Here is an 11,805-nt window from a genome sequence, read left to right as displayed (position 1 = left end):
CAACTTTAAGGTATCCCCAATCATTAACGCCATCTCATCTTTTATATTGAAGGATTTTTTGGATAGCAGAGATCCAAAATGACATACACAACGCGAATATTCAAGACCTTAACACGGTCATAGAAAACAAACTATTTGAGAGAAAAGGACTTATATTAAACCATGTTGCAAAACGTTGTTCTAACGAATATCTTACCAGATTAAGTGAATATATTCGAGCCACAGGAAAACTTAATGGATAAGTGAATATCGGTGATGTAGCTGAACTAGAAAGTGAATTACCACGACTTTTATGGAGCAGGGCCAACGGTAATACATAGTTGGGGATTAGAATCAACAATAACTACGGTATCAAATCAGATCAGGGCCCACCAAAATACTTTTAAGGGGGTTGTAGAACATTTTTGTAATTGACGGGGTTCAAAATAGATGTTTATTTTTTTTTATGTGTTTATCGAAATACATTGTCTCGGCAAGCCACACCTGCTGCGTACAGCAAATTTATTTACATGATATGGCTCAATGTAAGGTAATAAATCAGAGCAGACTTCTGAAATGATTTTTTTGGGGGTTAGAACCTTCTGGGAATTGCAGGCTTCAAAGTTGATATTATCATATTTGTTTTACGTGTCCAACCGTGTATTCTTTCGGCAAGCATCGACAGCTCCATACGGCAAAGTTCACCAACGGATATGGTTCAAATGAAAGGTAATAAATCACAGCAGACCCCACGGAAATGAGTTTTTTATGGGTTAGAACCTTCTGGGAATTGAAGGGGTTCAAAGTTGATATTATCATTTTTTACGTGTCCATCGTATATTCTTTCGGCAAGCTTTGACAGCTCCATACGGCAAAGTTTGCCACCGGACATGGCTCAAATGAAAGTTAATAAATCACAGCAGACCCCACTGAAATGACTTTTTGGGGGTTAGAACCTTCTGGGAATTGAAGGGGTTCAAAGTTGATATTATCATTTTTTTTACGTGTCCACCGTATATTCTTTCGGCAAGCCTCGACAGCTCCATACGGCAAAATTTGCCACCGGACATGGCTCAAATGAAAGGTAATAAATCAGAGCAGACCCCACTGGAATGATTTTTTTTTTTTGGGGGGGGGGGGGTTAAACCTTCTAGGAATTGAAGGGGTTCAAAGTTGATATCATTAAATTTTCTTACGTGTCCACCGTATATTCTTTTGGAGGCCTCGACAGCTCCATACGACAAAGTTCGCCACCAGACATCATGGCTCAAATGAAAGTTAATAAATCACAGCAGACCCCACTGAAATGATTTTTTGGGAGTTAAAACTTTCTGGGAATTGAAGGGGTTCAAAGTTGATATCATTATTTTTTTTTACGTCTCCACCGTATATTCTTTCGGCAAGCCTCGACAGCTCCATACGACAAAGTTCGCCACCAGACATGGCTCAAATGAAAGGTATAATGAATCATAAATAAAACAAAAATGCAATCTAACCATTTATTTATTTGTTTATAATCAATTTACGTCGGAAGCTTATCAGATTATCAAGTTGAAATCTTTGAAAATACTTTCCTTTGAGGGTCCAGATAGTTCGAAAATTGTTAAAACGAACATCTTTCAAGATAGATGGGTTTGGGGGAGGGGTGGGGGTCTTAATTTAAATCCATTGAATTGTTTGAAAATTTGTCAAAATGAAGTTTATATCATGCTTTTTTCTCAAAAAAATAATAAAAAGTATGGGTCACCGTGTTTTTTTTTCACAATACGGGTAGAATAAAATTGTCAGATTTTGTATAGGCTGTGCATAGAAAACCCAAGCACATGGGGGATAAAAAGAAAACTACATCATATAATTTTATAATGAAATAGGAGACTATAGCACTAATAATATGCTTGCAGATAAGAAAATGAGATAATGGGGTCACGGTACTCATTTTCTTGCTACATAATAAAAATAAGTAAATTCACAACACATTCTGTAACAAAAGTTATTTTATCGAGTTAACTTCCCTTGTATCTGAGTTATCTGCCCTTATACGGCAAATGTTAAAAAAATGAATAAAACGAAAATAATCTGATCTTTGTAAAATACAGCCGTAAAAATGATAAAACACCTGTTTTTCTATATTAAAATTTAAAATTTTACACATGAATTACATATTACTCTCTAAATTTGCACATTTCATTAAGAATCTTAACCGATTGTTATCTGCTTTTACAAAATCCAAGATGGAGGAAGACCCCCTTTCTTCCTTAAAAATGATATCAGCTACAGACCACAATTAATTCCACTATCAGTTCTTTATAAAATTTTGTCTCATTAAAAAAATTGCACCATGCGTTTTTGTCAAATCTTTTGTGTGTGTAATGTATAGGACTAGTCCAAAAATTTATCCAAAATTTAGAACGATTGAAGCAATCACTTTTACAAATTTAGCCAATACACATCTATACCCCTATTGACAAATCAAGAGATGTTCCGAAAACTGTATTACCTTTTTGCACTTGGCTTATCACTCTTTCCATATCAAAATCAGTTTAAATACAAGATCCAAAAATGTATTTCACCTCTTCTTTCATTTCCACCCCATAAAAACTAAGAAATCACTGAGAAAGGCAATTAGAAAAAATAAGAATAAATACACTTTAATTAAAGGAACTATATTCGTCGGACAACGAAACGCGGGATCATTCATTGTTGTCTTGGGCCTATCGACGTTACCTGCAATGTTCTTTCCCAAGAACTATAAAGATTATTATATACAGTTTGTTATGGAGGCATGCATCTAGTACTAATATATTCTTCCTATTTTACTAAGATAATTTACAGAATAATTCAATATATCTACATTCTATCAAGCTTTTTAGAAAGACAGAGGCAAACAGGTAGAGTTAAGATAACACGCACTAACATATGAAAATAAAACTCTCTTAATTTTCAATATATAAACAACAAGTAATTTTGATTTATTTAGATGCCTGAGCCGAAAATTCCCCACTTTTGTCAGCTTCTGTGACGTTTTTCCCTTTGAAATCATCATCCGTCAGCGCACGCCCCGCTTTGTGAACACGAGTCATGATTTTTGTTGTCCATTTAGTATTGATGCTTTGCATGGATTTATCTATGGCAGCTAAAAGAAACGTAAACATATTACTTTGTTCTTGAGTCTCTGGCATATCAAGCCAAAACTGAAGAAGTCTGTGAAGAAAACCAGTGGTGTGAACTTTAAACTCTTCTTCTAAACCAATTATCACGGCAGTCGGTATTTTTAGCTCTCTGCCGAATTGCCCAACTTCGTGCAACTTATTTGTTAAATGTTTGGAAAGAACAATCAAACTGCTGTCGGCAAAGAACTCAGAATCTCCTTCTGCAAATCAAAAAAGATAAATATAATTCATGTCAAAAACTAAAGAATTTTCTTTAAGAACAAACAATATCAAAAGAATTCTCTATATAGAATCTGCAACCATACCACATTTCTCTTCTTAATATAGATGACTTAATGTTGTGAGAGTACATCTCTGAAATTACAGAATAAGCTTTGAAGTTCACCCAATTAACATGTGACTAGGTTATCCGATACAGAATATCAGTCTAACAACTGCAACATATAAAAGAGACTACATAGTTATAATACTTCACGACTGCCAAAAAGCCCAGCGGCTCTGTAAGGTAGTCCTGTCTCTCCCTTGGATATATATTGCCCAAATAGTAAACAAAATTTAGCACAGGCAACAAAATAGATATAACAAAACCTCTATATAAACATTTTTGCTTCGGATTGTTTCATTTCATTTCATTTGTCCGTATTCTAAATCAAAGCTTAATTCACATAAGCGTTTCAAAGAAAACTATATATTTGATAAAAAAAATTGTTTTGGAACTTCAAAGGAACATATCTTCATGGAAAGTTTGTCGTTAATTTATGCAGAGGTTAGTAAAAAAGATCTGCCACTCAGACCAATTTGACTTTTTTTTTCTGAAACCATATTATATTTTTCGTTAGAAACCAAAATAACTACATTTGATTAGTATATATTGAATAGAAAGGAAAATGGCACAAATGTATAGCAACGCTAAAACAAAACAGACACGGCGTAAATATCTATACGTTTGGTTCCATTCTGTTCGGAGGTTCTCAAGAAGAAGAGATAACGTCCGGAAACTCTTTTCACAAAATATCTTAAAAATACTCGTAAGTTTAATTAAATTGTTCGCTAGTTTCTTTTTAGAAAGAGTCACAGACGCTTGCAAAAGGTGCAAACTGATGACAAAAGCTGATATGATATCCTTGGACCAAATGAGTTTAAAAAGGGAAAAAAATGCTTTCTTTAACTTATAATTTAAAGTAAAACAATATAGTTTACAATGATATCATTCCAGCATTACCTTCGACCGGTTTGTTAGGAATTTTCAGTTTTGACAATTTCAATAGTGGTAGGTTGGTTTGATGAATTCGTATCTTTACAAACTTGTCTGACGTTAGGTCGAACTGCATGTTTTCAAAAGCTCCAATACGTCCACCTTTTGGTAGATCGATTGCCAACAGAGCAAAATTTGTGTCAAAAGATCCTTTGTACACGAAAGTATACTGTGGTTGAATTTCAGCTTTGACAACATAGTTTAGACGAAGTCGTTCATCTTCGTGAATCTGAACAGTTTTAGATCGACAATCAGTAATTTCTGTAAATTGATGTTCATGTGCTCTTTTCTGTTTCATTGCTGAAATTTTGTATTCTGGGATGCATTCTACTCTGATAGCAAACTTGAAGTTTGATTCTTTCCGTGCAAAAATCAGTATGTTACAAACGTGGTGAATGTTCATTAGAATTTTAGCATCGTCTCTAATCTCTCGGTGATTTATACCAGGCTTAATCCATGCAATCTGAAAACTGACAAAGGCTTAAATTATAACTCTCAGAAGAAGTGTGTTATATAATAGCCGTTGATAATCTGTAAAGCAAACAGCCAACGTGTAATTTGTATATATGTTTCTTGCTTTGTAGTACACAAATAGAAAAGGATGCCTTTGTGTTGCCGAACATATTGGCATATCTGCACGCAATAAGATATTTGCTATTAAGGGGGCTCGCGGGTCTAAATCAAAATTTTATTTTGGAATAGGATTTTGCTATATTTTTCTATAAATGAACTTTATCTTATTCTCAATAAAAGAAGGAAATAAAAAAATTGGATCACCGTTAATTTACGCTCACAATCTGCCTTGGAAATAAGCATACATTTTTGTAAAGGTACGTTTATTCTGTTGAACTAATAGGAGAAATAGAGGTAAGAATTGCCACTTCTTCTATTTCCACAAAATTTTCCGGAAACGCAGTTGATAAATTTAGAAGCCAGGTGCCTTTCTATTATGGGATTGGGTTTTTTTATTATAAGAAGGTGCTTTTCTATTATAAGTAGGTACTGTTTTTATTATAAGAAGGTGCTTTTCTATTATAAGTAGGTGCTTGTTTATTATAAGTAGGTTCTTGTTTATTATAAGAAGGTTCTTTTTTATTATAAGAAGGTCCTTTTTTATTATAAGAAGGTCCTTTTTTATCATGTGATGATTGTTTCCGTGATTAACCGGAAGCGTGGCGTGTGACATGACTTGAAAACAAAGACGGGCAAATTGCTAATAACATATGAAAAAAGGGACACCTTCATATAATACAAAAGCACCAAAACATAATAAAAAAGCACCTTCTTATAAAAAAAAGCACCTTCTTATAATAAAAAAGCACCATCATATAGTAAAGAAGCACCTTCATATGGTGAAATATCCACAGCATATGAGGTATGGAGTTGTCATTTGTTTATTTATGTATCATTTTCATTTTGCTTAGTTTCTTTTGTTACCTATTCTGACATCGTCTGTGTCAAGTCAGGAGCCCTTGGCCTTTATTAATCTTGTATGTTTTTTGATTTTGGTTCATGTATATGTTTTTTTGAGTTTAGTACGGCGTCCATTTTTTTATGGACCAGCTGGAGCCCATCTCCGGGTGCGGAATTTTCTAGCTGCGTTGAAGGCCCATTGGTGGCCTTCGGCTGCTATCTGCTCTTTGTTAAGGTTGTTATCTCTCTGACATTTTCCCTATTTCCATTCTTAATTTTATCTAAATCCATTTTTATTTGTTATTTCATTACTTTGATATTATTAACTGTACTGTTATACAATGTATGCATTATCATTGCCATTAAAGATTTGGTGGGGTTAGTGTTGCATAGTCTTTAGTTTTGTATGTTGTGTCTTGTGTATTATTGTTTGTCTGTTTGTCTTTTTCTTTTTTATCCATGGCGTTGACAGTTTATTTTCGATCTGTGATTTTGAATGTCCCTCTGAAACTTTCGCGCCTCTAGTCTCATTTGCAATCATACCAAAACCCTTTTTTTTTATATGATCTGTATAATGTACTGGTCAGAGGTGACGATGGCAAATCATTCATAGAAATTGAACCTTAGAAATATTTTAACATACAATTGAGAATTTAAAAACGGGGAATTGTTTATGCACATTGATTTAACAAAAATATTACCCTTCTTTGGCAAATTTCATTCCTGCTTTCTGCTCGCCCATTTTCCTAAAAAGAAAAAAAGTAACATTTTGGTATTCGATACTCGGTACTATAAAGCGATACTTGAGTAATAGAGTACTAGTAGACATCCATGAAATAAGCACAACGACATGGCTAAAAAAGAAAAAGACAAAACGACAAACAACAGTATACAAAAAACAACACAAAAATATAAGTCTTTTTCTTTACAATGAGGAACATCTCATTCGTAGAAAAAAGCAAAACGTTTAATTAAAAAAAGTATAACCTTATTTTTTTTTCTGATGTTCACTTCTATTGCTTTGATGACATATGAAGGAGCTTTTTTTCAGAAAGTGTGTGACATGAGCACTAAATCAAGGGATTTAATCAAGATGAAAGTTTCAAATGAATGTTAATTTGTATATTTAAACAAAATACGTACAATTCATTTCCCCCTTTAGCACCGCTAACACCCCTATAAAACAGAGAAAAACTTTGTCTGAGGAAGTTGAAGCCTTAGTTTCTAAGAATATCTAGTACATGTGGCATCGTTAAAGTCCACAATTCCTCTAAAGTCCACAATACCGCTAAAGTCCACAACAATTTTCCGCTAAAGTCCACAACGCCGTTAAAGTCCACAAAATTTCCGCTAAAGTCCACAAAATGACCTCCGCTAAAGTCCACAGAAAAACACCATTAAAGTCCACAATAACAAGTTCCGCTAAAGTCCACAAAAAAGCACCGTTAAAGTCCAAACAATTTTTTTTTATTATCAAAAGATCAATTTTCTGTTTTAACACCCAATATTATAGATATAATTAAAAGCATGGACTTTTGTTCTTAGAAAGTATATCTTGTCCGCATAAATTATATTTTGATGAATGAAAAGATTATATATATATAGTATTACTAAATCACCAAAAATGTGATCTTTGCATGTTGCGATTTTCTATCAATAAAACAGACAACATTTCTGAAAAGTTATCTAGCTATTATGCATTTTTTTTTTATTCTTAAGTAAACATCTGTTCATCCACAAGAAACTCCGACATAGCGTTCTCTTTATGTATATGCTGGAGACATGATTTGGAGCCTATATTTGACATTTAACTATCCTTTTGCAAATATCTATAAAACATAAGTAAGATTTCCATTCAGTGTCTGTTAGGCTCCACAGCAGCCAAAACTGTCCGTAAATCTCAAAGATAAACTTTGAACCACCATGTTCTTGTTTGAAATCAAAATAATGATAAAGAATACCACACATTCATGCACTTTGTGGTGCTCAGCAGATTTCCATCACTCATTGGTTTGCATGTTTGTTTTGTTTTCAAATTGGAAAATGAATTTGTTTCAGAATGAAAGATGAATTGAATAAATTATACGCGGATGTGGTTCTGTATTGTGAATTATCCATGAGGAGTACAAGTATAAACTAGATGTGTCAAAGCGACACGAATGGCCCGTCCCAAAAAGTTGAAAAATCTGCACAAAATCTGGAGCCGTATAGAAAAAAATCTGTATAACTGTGATTTTCAATAATTTATCAAAGTCCAAAGCCCATAATTTCAGCAAAAATTAGCGGAGCAGAACGAAACTTGATCTGTAACTCATCATGATTAACTCACATACCAAAAATCAGCCCAATATCTAAAGGCGTTTTGAAAAAAAAGTCCGTATAACTCTGATTTTCAACAATTTCTCAAAGTCCAAAGCCCGTAATTTCGGCAAAAATTAGTGGAGCGGAACGAAACTTAAACTTGATCTGTAACTCATCATGGTTAACTCACATACCAAAAATCAGACCAATATCTGAAGGCGTTTAGAAAAAAACTTCGTATAATGGTTTGTTGCGGAATGACGGAATTACGGAATTTCGGAATTACGGAATTTCGGAATTTCGGACAAGGTAAAACTATATGGCACCGACAACTCCGTTGCGGGGCCATAAAAAATATTTCAACTATGCTATATGTATATATGTTCCAGACAATATGAGTATTTGAACCGTACGCGTACGGTGTGGACCATATAAGTATACCTTCAAATGTATGCTCGTACCGTATGAGTATACTCGTACCGTATGAGTATACTCGTACCGTATGAGTATACTCGTACGGTTTATTACGAGGTCGACCATACATGTGCATTTGTCAAATTAATCAAGAGTCAAAAAATGAAATAAAGATTTTAACCAAATAAAACAGTGACGCTACATTTTTAAGTATGAAATTGAGTTCAAATGCTAAAATTGCAATTGAAGTTATGGAAGTACATACATTATATAAAAAAGAAGATGTGGCATGATTGCCAATTAGACAACTATCCACAAAAGACCAAAAAGACACAGACATTAACAAGTATAGGTCACCGTACGGCCTTCCACAATGAGCAAAGCCCATACCGCATAGTCCGCGCTAAAAGGCCCGATAAGACAATGTAAAACAATTCAAACGAGAAAACTAACGCCCTTATTTATGTAAAAAAAAATGAACGAAAAACAAATATGTAACACATAAACAAACGACAACCACTGAATTACAGGCTCCTGACTTGGGACAGGCACATACATAAATAATGTGGCGGGGTTAAACATGTTAGCGGGATCCCAACCCTCCCCCTAACCTGGGACATTGGTATAACAGTACAACATAAAAACGAACTATTTAAAATCAGTTGAAAAAGGCTTAACTCGTCAGATGGACAAAAATACAAGTGGACGTGGCCCGGTTCTTATACATCCCGACACAGAAAGACACAATGAACAGATCTGAGAGTACTCGGAGTTATCTGACAGCTAGTTCAAAGCCCCTAACAACTAATTGAATAATCATGCAACTAAGACTAAACTATCAATCCGTACACATCCATGTATATTTTGGAAGATACGTTCTTTTAGAACATTTAGGAACGTTGTACTTCAAAAACCGTCAAGCCAGTAAAGTATAATGTTCAGAAGTATTTGTCACCTACAATTAGTTGTTATTTATATCATGAAAATCTACGGGTTTTTTTCATAACAAATATTTAGGGACTATTTCATCTAAAATTTTAATCAAAATTAGTACCAATAGAAGCAGAACTCTCATAGGTTTATTTGTTTATTTGGTAATATATTCATTTTGAAGCATTAATTATCAATTTCTGATGATACAAAGTTTATATTTTATCAAAAAAATTTATTTTGCACCAGGAGAAAAACAAAACTTATCGAAGAAAAGTATGACCAAATAAACAAATATATTACATTATATATTCAGACAGTTCTGCGCCTTTCAACAAATCGTTTTTGAAAATCCAACTGTGAATGCCGCCAAATGTAATTTTTTTTTGCATTCACTTGCCGATGTGTTGAGAAATCCAGAACTAATTAAAATAAGTGTCTATGAGCATTGGGGTGTGTGGATATAGGATAAAGGCAGGGTGGGGATATAGAATAAAGGCTAGAGGACGTTCATCTTGCATTGACCCCAAACACCAACAATTGTTGAACTATCCTATAGTCATATTGATTGATAAAATGTACGTCACATCAAAGTTCACGGTATCGCTTTCAAAGTTAATTTCCTTTCTTTATTCTGTTTTAAAGATACTTTTTTAGTATTTTGAAAAGGCTAAATGGAAGACTAGTTCGAAGTTTTAAGCTGAAACTTTTACGAATTATATAATCCTTTACTGAAAAAAATCAGCCTCCTGCGAACTTGCTGCAAGTACGCTGCAGGTCTGCTGCAAACAATTTACCATGCAAATGAGTGTTCGCTGCAGACCTGCTGCAAACATTTAGATGTAAATGAGTGTTTGCTGCAGACCTGCTGCAAACATATTTATGCATAACTTCAAATCTTTCTCCTGCGCAGACCCGCTGCGTGTTTGCTGCAGACCTGCGGCAAACATGTTTATTCAAATCAATCTTTCTCCTTCGTGTTTGCTGCAAACTTGCAGGAACTACATATATACGTTATACAATTAAACAATGTCATGTTTTGTACACATCATATCATCTATATTACACAGTAAATTCTGAAAAAGGTATGTCACATTCTTACATACAATAATTAATTACTTTATCACTTGAAAAATTATCATAGCATAAGGTTATACCTTTTAATATCTTTTAAAAAAAAATAAATTAATTCTAAGTACGTTCTCAAATGAATTACATGCATGAATCTAAAATTCAAAAAAAGGTTTACTTGAAATTTATTTTATTTTAATAAAATTTTATTTTATTTAAGGTCCGATATGTGTGAAAGTATGGTTCGGCTACGTAATATAACCTGTGATATCGAAAAACGTTAATTGTATTTCTTTGGTAAACTTTGTAAAACAAAACACTCTTTTCTTGCAAAACAAATTTTTCTACAAAGACTTTTTTCGTGCCTGTTAGACGGACGAAACCATATTGGATTCATTCCGGACATATTTGAAATTCTAAGTAAATACAATCTGTATGAATTTCTTATTAACTACATTAGTGATGGCAACTTTCCTGAAAAACTACCATGGAAACGTATTGTTGTGAATGCAGTTGAATCGAAACATGATAATGACTGGCTGATTCGCACTAATTCAGACAATGACTTCAAGAGATTTAAATATATACATAAATCCATATATGTGGCTCATGTATGGAAATTCCCGACGAACAGCTCCGAAATTCGCACTGCATTGTTTATCGGAAAATTTATATCTACCGCTCCAAACCACGTTTCCAAATCTTGTGAAATTTGCGACCGTCCATTCACTGACGTTTTCGTACATGCATGCTTGGCTGTACGTGCACATCAAATATGTACAGTACTTGGCTAGACTTAATAAAAGAAAACTTTTCTCTCGATTTCTATGTATCCAGTGTGAATGTAGTGATGAATCGTTATTTATAATTTGTCTAAAAAAAGACCCTTTAACTGCGCTCAGTGATTCCGACTTAGATTCATTTAAGCGACTTTGCTACGTCCATGTAATAAAATCTGCATCCGAATACAATCAGCAATTGAATTATATAGTATAGTGTTAGCACATGTTATATCGACAGCTCGCAACATAAACTCTTTTACACTAAGGCTTGTGTGGCACCGTTAAAGTCCACAATTCCTCTAAAGTCCATAACACCATTAAAGTCCACAACAATTTTCCGCTAAAGTCCACAACATGACCTCCGCTAAAGTCCACAAGAAAACGCCGTTAAAGTCCACAATAATAAGTTCCGCTAAAGTCCACAAAAAAACACCGTTAAAGTCCACACATTTTTTTTATAGATAAAAAACATCATTTTTAAAAAGTTCGT

General features: G+C 33.8%; 1 protein-coding gene across 4 annotated transcripts in view; it reads right to left on the bottom strand.

Moving 5' to 3' along the window:
* Nucleotides 1-1,111: 1,111 nt before the first annotated feature.
* LOC143076154 (uncharacterized) overlaps nucleotides 1,112-11,805 on the bottom strand; it is an 83,373-nt gene continuing 72,679 nt past the window's right edge. Inside the window, exons 7-10 of one of the 4 annotated variants that reach the window (XM_076251832.1) lie at nucleotides 6,961-6,993; nucleotides 6,519-6,563; nucleotides 4,372-4,874; nucleotides 1,112-3,349 (exon numbers count right to left, since the gene is read on the bottom strand). In XM_076251832.1, coding sequence (XP_076107947.1) covers nucleotides 2,949-3,349; nucleotides 4,372-4,874; nucleotides 6,519-6,563; nucleotides 6,961-6,993 — 982 coding nt within the window. In that variant the 3' untranslated portion in view covers nucleotides 1,112-2,948. Of the gene's footprint in view, nucleotides 3,350-4,371; nucleotides 4,875-6,518; nucleotides 6,564-6,960; nucleotides 6,994-11,805 lie in introns of those variants that run through there. The other 3 variants (XM_076251833.1, XM_076251834.1, XM_076251835.1) reach the window with 3 other exon arrangements.

The sequence above is a fragment of the Mytilus galloprovincialis genome, chromosome 5, assembly GCF_965363235.1.
Source record: "Mytilus galloprovincialis chromosome 5, xbMytGall1.hap1.1, whole genome shotgun sequence".
Taxonomy (NCBI): Eukaryota; Metazoa; Mollusca; class Bivalvia; order Mytilida; family Mytilidae; genus Mytilus; species Mytilus galloprovincialis.
This window is presented reverse-complemented; position numbering and strand designations above follow the sequence as displayed.